Genomic DNA, 18,306 nt, shown 5'->3' with positions numbered 1-18,306 from the left:
CTTGGAATGTGTTTCTCTAAAAATACCTCAGGAGATGAAATAAAAAAAAATAGACCACAGAATTTTTTTCTGTCAGCCAAGCTAATCTGCAGTTGGACTTGGGATCTCTTGCCAAGTTCCCTGTAAAAAATACCATTCTTATCTGAACTACACAGAGCAGGATTTATCTCCTCTGAGACTTTGATACCTACGCATGGAGAATCTGGGTCCCTGGAGTCAGCATCTGTATTGAATTGCTGTACCTAACTAACTTAGTAAAGCAATTTCTAGAATTTCTATGAAGAGAAGCAGCCAAGAAGTGAAATCCCAGTAGAGATAGATGGGGAGGGTGTATTGGGTCTTGGGTCTATACTAAATATTATTCTATCCCCAATAAATATCTTAAGCTCAGGGCTGGGGAGATGGTTCCGTGGATAAAGCACTTGGCACGCAAGCAAGGGCTGGACTCCAGACCCCTAGAGCTCAGGTAAATGCTGGGTAAATGCCCCCAGGAATTCTAGCACTTGGGAATAGAAACAAGGGACCATCAAAGCAAGCTAAAATTGGTAAGCTCTGCATTCAGCAAAAGACCTGTCAGTAAAGTCGAGAGCAATGGAGGAAGATGTTGTGTCAACAGTCACGCACACATGCTCCCTCAGACATACGAATGCACACACATGAACACACAAGCATACACACACACACACACACACACACACACACATACACACACACAAAATTAAAACATGTTAACTTTTCATCAGCATGGAAAGTAACCCATTACGTTTTAAGACTTGCTAATAATATCCAAATTCATTAAAATCACTGAACTTCCAAATAATGCCCTTCCAGCCGTGCTGCATGTGGTCTCTGGGGGGAGTATCAATTAAAGCTCCTGCCAATGTAGCTTACATACCCAATGCCCCGGTTAACCAGAAATTTCTTCTCACCCCCGAGATTCATGAATCACTCATGGCTTCAATCATAAAGGACTCACCAGAGGTGTGAGGAGTCTCCATTGTGCCCCTAACTCAAGATCCTAGAACACCCAGGACCCAAAGTATCCCTGAAGGCTGGGCCATTCCTCACATACCAATAAGGTTAAGGAGCAGAGCACTCTAAGAATAGCCCTGAGAGCAGCATCAGCCTTGATCCATGAGTTACCACACGGAAGAGGAGGGCCAGTCAAGGCTCCTGGGAGATAGGCCACTTTCCTTAGATTTATATATAAGAGAAAAGCAAACACCAGAGAGATGACGCATAACAGGAAGTCAGCGTTCACCAAGTAAGTACAGAGATCACCTACGTCAGGCAGAGATGAAGCTTCCAGGAAAAGGCTACGAAATATAAAGAATGGCTAGTGTTTAGTTAACTCTTAAAATGCCACAGCTAGATGTTTTCCTTACGGTTTTGATGGACCTAGCATACTTTTCTTTTTGAACATGGGAATTTTGACTTTTCTTTTGCAGGGAGAGGAAAAAACTCTAATAAGGTTCAAATTATTCACCTGGCTCTAAGCTCGTTTGTAATCTCATTAATACATATTGTAACTCAAAACCAGTTATTGTTCTCACATTTATATATATAAAATATATAATATATTACTTGATATATATATTAGACATATAGAGACATTATATATTATATGTACTGTATATATGTATATACGCACACACACATATATATATATCATGTGTGTGATCTGATTCTGTGTGTGTACGTATGTGTGTGTGTGTGTGTGTGTGTTGTGTATCTATGTGTGTTTCAAATAAATACTAGGTGTTAGGAAAAATGGTTTCTAACATTTATTCTTTTTTTTCCTGGGTTTTCTGTCTGTAGCCCTGGCTGTCCTGGAACTTGTTCTGTGGACCAGGCTGGTCTTGAACTTACAGAGATCCCCTTGCCTCTGCCTCCTGACTGCTGGGATTCAAGGCATGTGCCACCATCACCCAGCAACATTATTCTTTAACTACAAGGGCCGGTATTTTCCATTCTCATTTTTTCCTCCCTTGTGTTGTCTCTTCTGATAATAATAGATGGCAAGGTAAGCTTAGAAACACTCATGCATGGAATTCGAGCACTTAGAGACGAAAGCAGGGAGGTCAGAAACTCAAGGCCATGCTGATATGGCCCCTATGATACCATCTCAAATAACAAAACATAAAAAAGACCCTCAAACCAATGTGTGTGTGTGTGTGTGTATTATGTATGTATGTAGGTGTGTGTGTGTGTCTATTATGTCTGTATGAGGTGTGTGTACTATGTCTGTATGTAGGTATGTGTATTATGTATGTAGGTGTGTCTATTATGTATGTATGTAGGGGTGTGTGTGTGTATTATGTCTGTATGTAGGTGTGTGTAGTATGTATGTATTAGGTGTGTGTGTATTATGTCTGTATGTAGGTGTGTGTATTATGTATGTATGTAGGTGTGTGTGTGTGTGCGTGTACATATGTGTGCGTATTTGTGTATACATATGTGACAAAGTTCAAAGCTGTTGTTCTATATTGACACTTGCTTTGGTAAGGATGTAGCCATAAACTGGCAACAACCATGCCAAGCTTAGCCCCTCCCTAATTTGTAGGTGTGTTCTGTTTCTCCTGTTGAGGTTATTGTCACTTATTGTCTTAAATCAAAGCCAGCATACTCCATTCGCCACAATCCTCAATCGATGTGGAAGAGAATAACCACTTATTCTTGAGAATAAGCACTGCAGACTCTAACACAGAGTAGCACATCCTAGATTCAGACAGTGCCAAGCCAATAACACAAGTCTGGGTTTACCTAGGCCAGTTATTACAACTCAGGAATAACATTTTAGATCATTGTACGGTCTAGATAAACACCTTCGGCGTTTAAGGGTTTGGTGCCCAACTTGATACTAGACAGCTGTTAGAAATGTTAAGACACAAGGCCTAGTGGAGGTCTTAGGACAGTGGAAGTTAGTCCCTCCATGAGGTCTGTGGAGCCCAACCCTTTCATTTCCTAGTCTTAAGCTGAGCACTTGAACTTAGTGAGTTTCTGTCATGATGGGCTACCATAGGCTTAAGGCAACAGGTCAAGCCAATCACAGACTGAAGCCTTTAAAACTTCAAACCAAAGAAGCCTTTTCTCTTCCTAAGGTTTCATCCTACATATTTGCTATCGATGTAAAACTAATGCAAAAAAAAAAAAAAAAAGGCATAGAGGACCGGAATGCTCATTGCTATAGCAGATATGCTACGGGGAAACTTTTGAACTCGTTTGCCAAAAGTTTGGGAAAAATTGAAGGAATAGGCTGCAGAGGGACCCAATAAGCAGTAAGCAGGGGTTTAATGGGAAATTCTGGCTGGGAATCAGAAATGGAACACGGAACACGGAACGTACGAACCAGAGACTGATGAGCTTCCAGCCAGAAGTGAGAGCTCTGATGGGAATTAGCAGTATCATGGCAAAGAATCTGATGCACACCGTCTATCCCTTCGTGGGAGGAAGGTTAGCTTATCTACCGAAGGGAGCAACGCAACATTTAGACAGTGACAAAGGGGTCACTCACTACTCAGCTTCAATGTACAGATCCAAACCAAGGAGGAATGGGGAAGCGAGATTCTACCACAACTGAAGCTTAGCCGGAAAAGAAACACGCGCAATCTTTCAGTTAAAAATGTACAAGGAGGGCTGGGGATTTAGCTCAGTGGTAGAGCGCTTGCCTAGCAAGCGCAAGGCCCTGAGTTCGGTCCCCAGCTCCGAAAAAAAGAAAAAAAAATGTACAAGGAGAGAGAAAATAAGCCAAGCGCACTCTACTGGAACAGTACGAAAGTGGTCCCACCTACCGCAGGCTCGGTAGTGTTGGAGTACACATTTTGTTCAAAGAAGTTCAAGGGAAGAGTCTCCTGAGAAGGGGCGTCCAGACGCTCTGCTGACTCATGGTTGCCCAGAGTGGCAGGACATTCAGAAACCACTGCATCTGTGACCCCAAAGGCCCAAGAACAACTCACACCAGCAGCAGACCTTAACTTCTCCTCATGCGTGTAGCTGGTTTGGCAGGCTGACAAAATGCAAGACTTACAGGGTCTTAGAGGCTTCTAGTGAGGTTTCAAAATCCTGGGGAGACCAGGTGGTGTGTCGGGAGGTCAGAAACCATGAAAGTAACCCCGATAGGGTCCCGCATGGAACTGCGAGAGCAAAGCTGAAGCTACAGTGGAGACCCTGGGCAGGTACAAGATAGAACGAGGCCTATCATTGGATGAGAAGAAAGGATGGGCGGGAGAAAAACTTTGAGGGAAGAGGAGGAGACTGGAGCGTAAGGAGACAGAAGCCACAGAGAGAACATGGAGGCGGGTGTTAAGATTCCACTCTGTACCTTTACAGGTTGTTATGAATGTTCTTTCTTTTTTTTTTTTTTTTTTTTTTTTTTTTTTGGTTCTTTTTTTCGGAGCTGGGGACCGAACCCAGGGCCTTGTGCTTCCTAGGTAAGCGCTCTACCACTGAGCTAAATCCCCAGCCCCGTTATGAATGTTCTTAAAGGATGGATGTGTATAGGGCTTTGTATGATTAGGTGAGCAATTATATCTTACCAATTGGATCAAAGGTTATTGTGTTGTGTGTTCTTTCATGTGGCGAATTAAGTTTCAGAGAGTGTGTGGCAGCTACACCGAGTGGGCATAAAGAACGGCATTTTTTATAATTTCACAGCAACAGGTAAGTACTTAGGTTCCTGTAGTTCATATCCAAGCTGAGCTCCTGGACGTTGGGCACTTTAGCACATCATGTTTGCCCTGCTGTATGTATATTTTCCTGTTTAGTTTTACATCTTTTTTTAAGATTTATTTATTCATTTTATGTAAGTACACTGTTGCTGTCTTAAGACACACCAGAAGAGGGCATCTGATCCCATTACAGATGGTTGTGGGCCACCATGTGGTTGCTGGGATTTGAACTCAGCACCTCTGGAAGAGCAGTCAGTGCTCTTAACCGCTGAGCCATCTCTCCAGCCTAGTTTTGTATCTTATGTTTAAGTCTTTGATAACATTTTTGTTAATCTTACTGAGGTATGAAATAGGAGTCCACATTTATTCTTTCGCATTTGAATATCTACCTGTTCCAGAACCATGTGTTGAAAATTCTATCCTCCCCTCGCGCCCCTTATTACTGTCTTAGGGACGGAAACTAGAAGACACTACACAGGGTCCTCAAGATTTTTAAAATAGGGCCCCAGGACAGTTTAATAGATACAGTAATAGGTTTAGATCCCAATGAATGTAAATTAGTTTATCAAGAAGATACCTACATACCATGTTCTATATAGTATTTTTTTCTTAAGATTTATTTTGTGTTCTATCTGCGTATACACCTGCATGTCAGAAGAGGGCATTAGATCACATTATAGATGGTTGTGAGCCACCAGGCGGTTGCTGGGAATTGAACTCAGGACATCTGGAAGAGCAGTGGTGCTCTTAACTGCTGTACAGTATTATTAACAGCCAAAATAGAATCAACCTAAGAGCCTTGTCAATAAATGAATAGGCAAGGAAAATGTGAGGTCTGTAGACAGTGGAAAGAAGGAAAATGTGTTGTTCTCGACAGTGTCAATTAACCTGGGGGATATTGCGTTAAGGTAAACAAGCTGTGCTGGCTAGTCTTTGACAATTTGACACAAACCTAAACATATCTGGTAAGAGGGAATCTCAACTGAAGGATTGTCTCTATCAGATTGACCTGTAAGTAAGTTCAAGGGTCATGTTCTTGATTAGCGATAGGAGGGTCCAGTTTACTGTGTGCATATAGTCCTGGCTTTTTCTGAAGAGAAACAGGAGTGGAGTGGGTCAGGGAGTGGGAGGAGAGACGAGAGGGGAAATATGGTTGGGGTGTGTACTGGCTGGTTCTGTGTGTCAACTTGACACAAGCTGTAGTTAACAAAGAGAAAGGAGCCTCCATTGAGGCAATGCCTCCATGAGATCCAGCTGTAAGGCATTTTCTCAATTAGTGATCAAGGGGAGGGCCCCTCGTGGATGGTACCATCCCTGGGCTGGTATTTCTTCGGGAAGCTGTGGGAAGCAAGCCAGTAAGTAACACCCCTCCATGGCTTCTGCATCAGCTCCTGCTTCCTGACCTGCTTGAGTTCCAGTTCTGACTTCCTTAGGTGATGAACAGCAATGTAGAAGTGTAAGCTGAATGAACCCTTTCCTCCCCAACTTGCTTCTTGGTCATGATGTTTGTGCAAGAATAGAAATCCAGACTAAGACAGGGCGTAAATAAGTAATTACTTAACAGGCTGAGCAAGCTATGGGGAGCAAGCCAGTAAACAATGCTCCTCCATGGCCTCTGCTTTAGTCCCTGCCTCTTGGTTCCTGCCAGGAGCTCCTATCCTGACCTCCCTTCATGGTCAGCTGGAACTGAAAGCCAAACCAATCACGTCCTTCTCACGTTGCTAGATCATGAAATTCTATCACAGTAACAAAAACCTAACTAGTGCACAAGCCAGCTTCAGAAAAAAAAAAAGTGATACCTAAAGTCACTTTATGTGCAGTTGTAAAAAGCTGAACCCATAGAAGCAGAGAATAGAAGGGTTACCAGAGGCTGGGAGAGGGAAGATGCAGATAGGCAATTTCAGTTAGAATTAAATTCAAGAGATCCGTGTACAGAAGACAATGACAATGTTTGATTAGATTACATTACATATTTCAAAAATGCTAAGAAGGCAGATTCAGTGTTATTACCTCAAAAAGAACATACGAATGTGAGGTAATGCTTATGTTTGATAGCTTAGTTTTGACACTCCATGTGTGTCCTGGCCACTTTTCTTGCTGCTGTGGCAGAGGCTCACAGTTCTAGTTCACAGGTCACTATGGTGGGAGGTCAGAGCAACAGAAGCTTAGGGCAGATGGTCACTCATCCAAAATCCAGAAGCAGAAGGTGAAAGATGCTTGTGCTCACGTCACTTTCTTCACTTACACAACCTGGCATGGCAGCCCGAGAAGCAGTACCACCCACAAAACATGTCTCCCCACCTCAGTGAACCCAACCAAGGTAATTCCCCACAAGAACGCCCAGAGGCCCATGTCCCAGATGATTCTAGATCTCATAAAGTTGACAACTGAGATTAACTATTACAGTGTTTATTATATTGTGTTGCATACCATAATTACACACAGTTTTTTAATTGTCAATTGGAAGGAAACAAAAACTTAATTTAAAAATTTCAGCTAAGCATAGAGAGCATATTGATTTCTAGGCCTCCGGGCTACTGAATGACTGTGTACCCAGTCTTGATTCAGTAGCTTTACCCTGAGTTTTAATATTAGAAGTATGAGTCCTCCAACTGTACTCTTTTTCAAAACTGTGTTCATTGACTATTTGAATATCTTGTATTTCCAGATGAACTGTGAAATCTGCATGCCCATTCTTTCAAAAAAAAAAAAAAAAACAAACCAACTAATAGAAACGTTGACCAACACTGAATATTGAATCAGTAGATCTATTCAGAGAGTGCTGTCATCTTAACAATTAAGCCGGCTGATTTATGAACTCTAGGGGTCATTTTAACTATTTTATTCCTTTTAACCATTTCTTGAAGGGGGGTGTCAATTTGAAAACCTTGTGCCTGTTGTTGAACTGTATTTCCAGGTACAGATAATCCCCAATAACAGCTGTTTGATTTATGATTCTTCAAGGTTGTAATGATGAGGATAAGGTATACTCAGCAGAAACTGAACCTCCAATTTGAATTTTTATTTTTTACTTTTTTCCTGATGCTAATTCTATGTGGTACAAGAACCTCTTCCCATGAAGCTATAAGCATATGTGGTCATATGGTAAACAGTTGATTGGTGGGTTGCAGCGTATTGTAGCGTGTCTGACCTATGATACTTGGTAGGTTAGGTGCTGTCCTAGGTTAATTGTTGACTTGACACAGCATAGGGTCATCTAAGAGGAAAGACTTGGTTGAAGAATCATCTAAATCAGATTATCTTGCAAAAGCATGTCTGTGAGATATTATTTATTGTTGAAGAAGGGCACAAGCCGTTGTGGCAGCATCACCCCAGGCAGATGATTCTGTGCTAAATAAGAAAGCTTGTTCGCCAGGTCTGAGCCTGCGAGTGAGGCAGCAAGCACCATTTCTCCAAGGCGTCTGCTTCAAGGCCTTGCATGATCCCTGGCCTGGCTTTACTCAATGATAGCCTGGGAGTATAAATCAAATAAAGCCTTTTGTCCCCTAAGTTGTTTTTTATGATTGTGTTTGTCACATAAACAGAGTGAACTAGATCCAGTAAACTTGCATTCAGTGTTCTACTGAACATCCCAGCTAGAGCATTTATGAGTAAACGAAGTGCAGACATCCAGAAGGGAAACAAAAAACACGAAACTATTGCTATCTGCTGGCTGGTGACTTGATCTTGTATATGGCACACCCTAAAGAGTAAAGGGAAATCTTGCTAGAGCTAAGGAATGGGGCTTTTTTTAAAGTTTATAGTATATAAGATCAAAATAGAAATATCCATTTTATTTTTATAAAATAGCCACAGATGAGTGAATTCAGATAATTTAAAGTGAAATTAAATAAACATTTACCAGTTTTAATAATGACCAAAAGGATAAAGCAAAGATTATCTTTGACTTAAGGTGATGTTTCGTTAGTGTAAGCTCATCACAAATTAAAATTAAAACTAGTCATCAATTAAGTGGGAATGAACCCCACTTTGTTAGCTGTGATAGGTCTAATCAGACACTCTACTTCATGAGTCGGTTCTTCACCGTTTCACTAGTAATACATTCAGCTTCTTGACATTCCTTATCAAGCTGTTCACATGGTCCTCTTTCCTCTTCCAGTCCTAATTTGGTCATGTGACTCTTCACTTGACTAGTCAGTCTGCTCTATCTAAAACATCATCCATTTTGTTGATCTTTCCAAAGAACTATCGCTCCATCTTCTCTAGTGCTCCAGTAGGGTTCTGGGAACTCATGAGTCAGCCCAATGCCTCGACAGTTGCACAGCTCCCACGTTCTCAACCGTAAGATGGTGGAATATCAAAGATTAATTTAAAAACTGAAATTTCTCTCTAGTCACTGACAAGTTCTTGAGCAGCGCAGTGCCCTTCTGAACCTCTGTTTCCTCAGGTACGAAATCAAATAGTGGCAGTAGCTGTAGCTACTGAGAGTGGGCTTGCCTAGCATGTATAAGGCCTTGCCTAGCATGTATAAGGCCTTGCCTAGCATGTATAAGCCCTTGCCTAGCATGTATAAGACCTTGGGCTTAATTCCCTCAATATTGCCAAAAAAATAAAACTAAATAAAAATCCACTTTATGATATAAATAGCTAATATGATGTCTGAAGACGTTAGAATTCATGAAAAATGATTCAAAACATAAAGTAGCAGACATTTAGTAGACACTTAGAGGAATCTTGATTGCCTGATTATTAAATCACATGATGCCTTGGAAAGATTCTAATATATGCCATGTGCTATGTTAGCAAGCGCTCTTTCATTTCCTTCAATGCAATACACACACACACACACACACACACACACACACACACACTACACACTACACACTACACACTACACACTACACACTATACACACACACGTGCACATGCACACACATCTTTCCTGTGGTGCTTGGAATGGAAGCCAGGAAAGTGCTGTGTCACTGAGAAATACTCCTCAGCTGTAATTTATATATCTGATTAAGACATATCCATAGGTAAGAACTTCTGTAAAACAAATAAGTAGAAATCTTGAATAAACACTTTACTATAAAAAGCTACCCTGGGGCTGGAGAGATGACTCAGCAGTTAAGAGCACTGACTGCTCTTCCAGAGGTCCTGAGTTCAATTCCCAGCAACCACATGGTAGCTCACAACCATCTGTAAAACGGTCTGATGCCCTTTTCTGGACTGCAGATGTCCATGCAGATAATAAATAAATAAATAAATAAATAAATAAATAAATAAATAGCTACCCAAGTGGTTACTATGCTTTACAGGGAAGTGGTGCCACATGACTTCAATCCTGGCACTTGGGAGGCAGAGGCAGGTGGATCTCTGAGTTCAAGGCCAGCCTCGTCTACAGAGTGAGTTCTAGGGAAGCCAGGGATACACAGAAAAACCCCATCTGGGAAAAATCAAAAAAGAAAAAAGAGTGCTTAATCACATTCTATGAAAAACATTTATTTGATATGTATGGGTATTTTGCCTGCATTTATGTCTGTATACCATGTGTGTGTCTGGTGCTCCCCAAAGCCAGAAGAGAGCATTAGATTCCCTGGAATTGGAGTTCTGAGCAGCCACTGGGGGCTGAGAATCAAACCTGGGTCCTCTAGAAGAACAGCCCATGCTCTTAACCACTGAACCACCTCTCCAGCTCTCTAATCTCATTTTTAACTAAGCAAATGGAAATTAAAGCCATTTAAGACGCACACCCACCAGAATGTCCATGATCGAAGACTGACAGCACCAGCTGCTGAAGTGAAGCAGAAGGTAAGCCAGCCAGAACTATAAAACGCTGCTCAACAAAGTGTCAGTTTGTTTAACCACTTTGGGAAGGTTTCTGACAGTTCCATCAAAGTCAAATACTTGGCTCCCCTTGTAAACCAGCAGTATACTGCAGCAAATACACTTGTCTACTAGAAGTCATTTAAAATCCTGTTCACCAGTGTTACTCATAACAGCAGCCAGCTAGAAGCAACGTAAGTGTCCCTTAGTAGGGAAACTACATGCAGTGTGATTTGTTCCCATGGTGAAATAGTCCAGCGCAACACAAAAGAACACAGGCTCATTGTATTATCAGCTTAGGCACCTCTCACAGAGTGAGTTGAGTGAGTAAGCGGAGACAGATCGTGTTGAAATCTAAGTGTGGGGAGTACTAATCAAGGCAGACTCAGTGGAGCTCTCTGCTTGTGTGTTTTCAGTAGGGATGAGGTTTGCCTGAGCATTTAGCGTTCACATCCAACTAAGCCTTGACTCAGAACTGCACTTGCTCTCACTTGGTTTTGCACTCTGTGTTGATGGGACCTCAAGGGAATTCATCTGCTGACTTTTCTCTCCCCCCTCCTATCCCCACCTTTCTCCCCTACACTTTCCACCTCCTCCCTCTCTCCCTGTCCACGGGAACACCCGCTCCAGCAAGGTGGTCCTCACCAGACTAAAGCCAAACAAAAACTGCCAATTAAGTAAGTTTAAAAAAAAAATCAATCCTGGAACTGAAAGCCAGACCTTGCCAGGTAAGAAGGAACAGGTCAAAGACAAGGAAGCACCAACCGGGACGGTGCAGGAATGGAATCTTATGTATAATTCCCTCTTCCTGTTTAAATGACAGGAAGGAAAGAAGCAGGCAGTAGGGAGGAAAACTCAATGAATTCCTTCTCCGGCTCATCCTCTCTAAGCTCCCTCCCACTCTCTTTTCTTATTAGTCATTCATAAGGTTCTGAAGAACAAGATGTGTGACCTCGTCGGTTCTTAAGACTCTTATTAGTTGAACAAACTTTGTAACTATCGAAAAAGTTTGAACAGAGAAGGCTTTGCACAAAGCTTTCTTATAAACATGTCGGGACTTCCTTCCCTGCCTTGTCTCATCGTAACAAGTGGGTTCTTCTGCTTCCAGTTCTCCCGGTCTCTTCCCATTCTTTCTTCTCTGGTTATAGCTGTTCCAAGTAGCCACACACCCAGCACGCTCTCTCAGTCTGTGATTCACGCTTCCACTCCCTAAAGCTGACTAAACTGCATGAGGCACGCCAGCAGGGCCTCTCATTGACCACCCACACCAGGAGGTGCCTTCAGCCTTCACCAACCCCTGAGCTTAGAGCCCCCTCTACTGCTTTCCTTTCTTCCTACCATGTATTGGTTGGGCATTTGAAGACAGATTAGGTCTTTAAGGGTACCTTTCCCTTCCTGCTCCCCTGATAACTCCAGTTGACTGTGGGGATGGATAACTATTCTATTATCTAAGAGGAAAGACCTAGGTTGTGCCTGAAGGCTCAGGTTTGAGTTAGATGTGGTTTATTTGGAAAGCAACAGACATAATACAAGACCCAGGATAGACCAATTACATATAAATGATTGTAAACATTTGGCCTCAATCTATAGCTTGTCTTCTTCTCTTTCTTGGTAGTGCTTTTGAAAACAATATTCAAAAGCCAATGGTTTTAGTGAAGTACAATTTTATCAGCACTGTTTTTCATAGTTAGTGTTCTTAAGCTTTAAGAATTCTTCTCTGCGGGCTGGGGATTTAGCTCAGTGGTAGAGCGCTTACCTAGGAAGCGCAAGGCCCTGGGTTCGGTCCCCAGCTCCGAAAAAAAGAACCAAAAAAAAAAAAAAAAAGAATTCTTCTCTGCCTGTCTCTAAGTCTTGAAGACATTGTCTTGTGTTCCCTCCAAGACGTTTATTATGTTGCTTCCTTATTTCAGGGGCCTCATTTTCTTTGTCCCAGGGATCGAATCCAAAGCTTGGAGAATGCGTGTAAGCATGGCCATGCTCCAAACCCTCCCATTTGAACCTCCATCAGAGATGAAAGGAATTTGTAAACCTGGAGACTTTCAATTTACCGTAAAGCAATCTACTCGATCCAGCATACTTCATCAATGACTCTATCCTTTTCCACCCAAACTTCCAAACTGCATAGCCAGACCCCAGGTAACCATATTGTATGTGAGTTCATTTCTGCCCTTATAGGACATTCTACTGCTGCCTTCATTGCCAAAACTTTATACCAATCTTAAACAACAAACTTTAATACACAGTTTTAGAATTTCAAAAACTGTTCTTGTGAGGAGAAACAAAGCCAAAAGTTAGATACAGGTCTTATGGGTTGTCTTGTGTTGTGAAGAAAACAACAACCTTAACAAGAACATGCAAACCTGAAAGTTTTCCACCATACAAAGGCTACCAAGTCTGCATGCTTGCGTATGTTTGGTGTAGACACCTATCCACCCTGTACTAAGAATGGCTTACCTGAGTGAGGTAGATGGTATCTTTAAATGCACGCACTGGGTCTCTCCTTTGGGGGAGTTGGAAATGAAGCTGTACCTGGTGAAGCATTTCATTGTTGCCATTTCCATGATGCTGCCGATGAAGGGAGAAGCGGCTGCTGTAAGACCAGTCCTCTTGACGAGAGACCTTTGGAAGAAAGAGTCACAGACCTTAGCCATGAAGCTATACTTCTCTCACACGTTCCTGACAAACCTGGAAAGTCCTCTCTCTACACATCGGGAAAGAACTTATGGATTGTTCTGGGGTGTTAATCCTAAACACTGAAGAGAAAAGTCATTCTCATTATTACTGGTAAAGGCCAGCCGATGTGGGATCCGATTGTATTTCTCTTAAAAGCTTGGCATAACAAAACATTATTCTGTTCATTAAAACACGTGTCACTTCTATCTTCTTCCTGTTATTGCTGGCCTTTGGTTTGCTGAGGTAGGAACCCACAGCACCCTCTCCGTGTATGTATGACACTGAGCTCCTTCCTCTCAAGTGCTGGTCTAAAAGCCATTAGTAGGAAACTGGCTTCACTGTGTTCATCCTACAATCCCATTTCATTTATTTAGGGTAAAGTCTGTTATTAGGTTTTAAAAACTGAATGATGGTCAACAATTGATATTCTGTTTTAAATGTCATAGTTTTAAATAAGAACCAAATACTGCTATTGTAGTAGTAAATGTTTTACAATTTGTTCATATTCCTTATCTGAGAGCTGCCTAGACCAGCAATTCTCAACCTGTGGGTAGCGACCTCTTTGAGGATCAAATGATCCTTTCAAATGGGTTGACTAAGACCGCCTGAAAACACAGATATTTACAATACAATTTGTAACAGTAACAAAATTACAGTTATAAAGTAGCAGGGGAAATAATTTTATGGTCTGGGGTCAGCACAACTTGAGAAACTGAATTAAAGGGTTAGGAAATAGAATGAGTTAGATTATAGAATGAGTTCCAGGACTAGTGAAATCCTAAGGCAATAAATAAAATTGAACAAAGGATCTGAATAAACACTTCTCAAAGGAAGATACATTAACTGCAAGAAGCATGGAAAGAAATGTTCAGGATAATCAGACATTGAAGAAATGAAAATTTTCTGTAAAACTTCATTTCCACAAAAATGTTTTTTAAAAAAAATGGAAAAAGCATTGGAAAGTATTTAGGAAAGGCTCGGGGGAAAGTTAACCAGTGACGTCACTATAGGAAAAGTGAGTCTGAGTCTTAAGTCAGTCATCGAATGACACAGCAGCTACACTCATAGGTCCATACCCAGTAAGTCTGAAAAACGTTTATTCAAAGACAGGCACACTGCCGCTCATAACAGCTTTCTTCTTGATAGCTAAGAGATGAAAATAATGTAACTGTCTATCAACAGACAACATGATCAACAAAGATGGAAATACATTCAACAGGACAGAATGACAGTAAGGAGTCATGACAGTAATGAACAGTAAGGAGTAATGGATGGTCTTCTAATACAACACATTAAGTTAATTTCATAACACCACATAATGTATTATACTAACCACATGAATTGTGAAGAATACGGAAGCCAGGAGACACAGACACTGAATGAGGATGGAGGGGAGGATCGGGAGAGTGACTGCTAACAGATCAGAGTTTCTACTGGGTGATGCGAATGCTCCAAAATCAGACAATGGGGTTGGATATACAAGTCTGCAAGTACACTGGGGACTAGCTGAGTTATGCACATTAAATAAGCAAATTCTTAACTTCTGGGGGAATCACCATCCCTGACCTCAAGTAGTATTACAGAGCAATAGTGATTAAAAACTGTATGATATTGGTACAGAGACAGATAGGTAGATCAGTGGAATAGAATTGAAGACCCAGAAATGAACCCACACACCTATGGTCACTTGATCTTTGACAAAGGAGCCAAACCCATCCAATGGAAAAAAAGAAAGCATTTTCAACAAATGGTGATGGTTCAACTGGAGGTCACCATGTAGAAGAATGCAAATCGATCCATTTTTATTGTCCTGTGTAAAGTTTCAGTCCACGTGGATCAAAGACTTCCACATCAAATCAGATACACTCAAACTAATAGAAGAAAAAGTGGGGACTGGGGAAATTTTCCTGAACAAAACACCAATGGCTTATGATCAAGAATCGACAAATAGGACCTCATAAAACTGCAAAGCTTCTAAAAAGCAAAAGACACTGTCATTAGCACAAAACGGCAACCAACAGATTGGGAAAAGATCTTTACGAATCCTACATCTGATAGAGGGCTAATATCCAAAATATACAAAAAACTCAAGAAGTTAGACTCCAGGGAGTCAAATAACCCTATTTTAAAATGGGGTACAGAGCTACACAAAGAATTCTCAGATGAGGACTATCGAATGGCTGAGAAGCACCTAAAGAAAATTTCAACACTCTTAGTCATCAGGGAAATGCAAATCAAAACAACCCTGAGATCCTACCTCAAACCAATCAGAATGGCTAAGATCAAAAACTCAGGTGACAATAGATGCTGGCGAGGATGTAGAGAAAGAGGAACACTCCTCCATTGTTGGTGGGATTGCAAATTGGTGCAACCACTCTGGAAATCAGTCTGGTGGTTCCTCAGAAAATTGGACATTGCACTACCTGAGGACCCAGCTATACCTCTCTTGAGCATATACCTAAAAGATGCTCCAACATACAACGAAGACACGTGCTCCATTATGTTCATAGCAGCCTTATTTATGATAGTCAGAAGCTGGAAAGAACCCAGATGTCCTTCAACAGAGGAATGGATACAGAAAATGTGGTACATCTACACAATGGAGTACTACTCAGCTATCAAAAACAATGACTTCATGAAATTCATAGGCAAGTAGACGGAACTGGAAAATATCATCCTGAGTGAGGTAACCCAATCACAGAAAAACACACATGGTATGCACTCACAGATAAGTGGATATTAGCCCAAAAGCTCGAATTCCCCAAGATACAATCCACAGACCACATGAAGCTCAAGAAGGATGATCAAAGTACAGATGCTTCACTCCTTCTTAAAAGGGGGGAAAATATTCATAGAAGGGGATATGGAGAGAAAGTTTGGAGCAGAGACTGAAGGAATAGCCATTCAGAGCCTGCCCCACATGTGGCCCATACATATACAGCCACCAAACTAGATAAGATGGATGAAGCTAAGAAGTGCAGGCTGACAGGAACCGGATGTAGATCTCTCCTGAGAGACACAGCCAGAGCGTGTCAAACACAAAGGCAAATGCTAACAGCAAACCCCTGAACTGAGAACAGGATCCCAGTTGGAGGAATTAGAGAAAGGATTGAAAGAGCTGAAGGGACTTGAGACCCCATATGAACAACAATGCCAACCAACCAGAGCTTTCAGGGATTAAACCACTACCCAAAGACTATACATGGACTGATCCATGGCTCCAATTGCATATGTAGCATAGGATGGCCTTGTTGGGGCACCAATAGAAGGTCCTGCCAAGGTTGGACCCCCATTGTAGGGGAATGTGGAGGCGGGGAGAAAGGGAATGGGGAGGTGGAACAGCCTTATAGAAGAAGGGGAGGGGGATGGAATAGGGGGCTTATGTCCAGGAAACCGGAAAAGAGAATAACATTTGAAATGTAAATAAAAAATATCGAATAAAAGAAAAAAAGAAAGAAGAAAGAAAAAACAAACGAACAAAAAAGCAAATTCTTTACCAAGAGAATTGCATCTCATGTGTGTTTTTAAAAGAGCACACACAATGCTAAAATTAAATCTTCAGATATAGCAAGAAGAGGAGGAGAAAAGAAGAAGAAGAAGATGAAGAAGAAGAGGAGGAGGAGGAGGAGAGAAGAAGGAGAAGGAGAAGGAGAAGGAGAAGGAGAAGAAGAAGAAGAAGAAGAAGAAGAAGAAGAAGAAGAAGAAGAAGAAGAAGAAGAAGAAGAAGAAGAAGAAGAAGGAGAAGGAGAAGGAGAAGAAGAAGAAGAAGGCAAGAGAAATAAAAGACAGATATGAGGAAGGAAAACTGAGTAACACAGACCAGGACTTGCTTATCCTGTTCACTTCTAATGTGGTTGAGCATCCAGTTCTATAGCTATAAATGATTACCCTGTACAGAAAGTATCAATTCAGGGTCAGAAGGATAGCCCAGCTGGGAAAGGCACTTGCTGCCCAGGCTGACAGTTGGATTCTCAGAACTCCAGTGGTAGGAGAGGACCAGCTCCTAAAGCTGTCCTCTGACCACCACACACATGTGGCAAGAGTAAACTAGATGGATGGATGGATGGATGGATGGATAGATGGATGGATGGATGGATGAGCAGATGGATGGATGGATGAGCAGACAGATGGACAGACAGACATACAGAAAAATGTTTTTAGTTTTCATGTACAATTATAAGTCAAGCTTAAGTTTCCATGGGCTTCCATTTAAGTCCTGAAGGCACACAATTAAAAGCACACTGGAAAATTATCCATTCAAAAGGCAGTTGTACCATTTTTATCTCCTCAGACATTAAGGCAGGATTCTTCTCGTTCATCTTCTTCCAGAGCTATCAACGAGATAAGAACCCACTGTCTACTGTTGTTAATCGGGAAAACTCAAGGCTTACCTTTTGTAGTGTGCTGAAGGAAGGCCAGGACTGGTAGCCATATTCAGACACTAATCGAGCTTTTGGAAAGACCTTCCAGTCCCAGCAGTCACTGAAATAGTCGTAAAAATGCATGTCGCCATACTGGGTGCTATAAGGGTCCTTAGAGATCCAGCCTTCCGTCATGGTTTTGACCCCATTGGTTGGGCTGGATGCAATGAACGGACGACTCCTATCTTCCTGGACATGGGAATAAAGTGATTTTAAGGTTAATATGCTAATTTGGCAAGGTGCAAACAGTTAACTTCTTAAAAAAAAAATACCATCAATTCCTAGAAAGATCAGATCACTGAGAGGAAGTTAGCAGGGCGGTTACCACTCTTCCTGTCAACACTGTCTTGCTCAGGTTTGCTGTCCTTCCTTCAGTCCTGAGCACCTGAGCCCATGGCTTACAGCACCTACTCTCAATGCTTTCAGCCATGGTTTGCCCCCTTTCTTACCCCACAGGTATGTCGTCTCACAATGTGTCCTGACTTTGGCACTATTGACTTTAGGGTTAATAGTGTAGAGGAGCATTTCATGCTAGGACTCTCTTGTCAGGAAGGCATTAGGCAGCATCTCTAGCTTAAATCACCTGCTAGGTGGGGCGAGCGTTTGTTTGCTCCTGCCACATGTGTGAAGTGGTCAGAGGACATATCTTCAAGCCATGACAAATTTTCCCTAGGGACAAAATTGCTGTATTTCAGGGTCCTACGTTAAAAACGAAAGCTATTGAGTCAGAAATACTTGGGTTTAAAACTCAACTCAAA

At 41.7% G+C, this 18,306-nt stretch overlaps 1 protein-coding gene across 1 annotated transcript in view; it reads right to left on the bottom strand.

The window, feature by feature from the left end:
* Nucleotides 1-18,306, bottom strand: part of Manba (mannosidase beta) — a 92,553-nt gene that overhangs the window by 10,389 nt on the left and 63,858 nt on the right. Inside the window, exons 12-13 of the mRNA NM_001031655.2 lie at nucleotides 17,519-17,737; nucleotides 12,909-13,073 (exon numbers count right to left, since the gene is read on the bottom strand). Coding sequence (NP_001026825.1) covers nucleotides 12,909-13,073; nucleotides 17,519-17,737 — 384 coding nt within the window. The remainder of the gene's footprint in view (nucleotides 1-12,908; nucleotides 13,074-17,518; nucleotides 17,738-18,306) is intronic.

This window comes from Rattus norvegicus, chromosome 2 (genome assembly GCF_036323735.1).
Source record: "Rattus norvegicus strain BN/NHsdMcwi chromosome 2, GRCr8, whole genome shotgun sequence".
In the NCBI taxonomy this organism is placed as follows: domain Eukaryota; kingdom Metazoa; phylum Chordata; class Mammalia; order Rodentia; family Muridae; genus Rattus; species Rattus norvegicus.
Note: the sequence above shows the minus strand (reverse complement) of the source record. Positions and strands in the feature narration are given on the sequence as shown.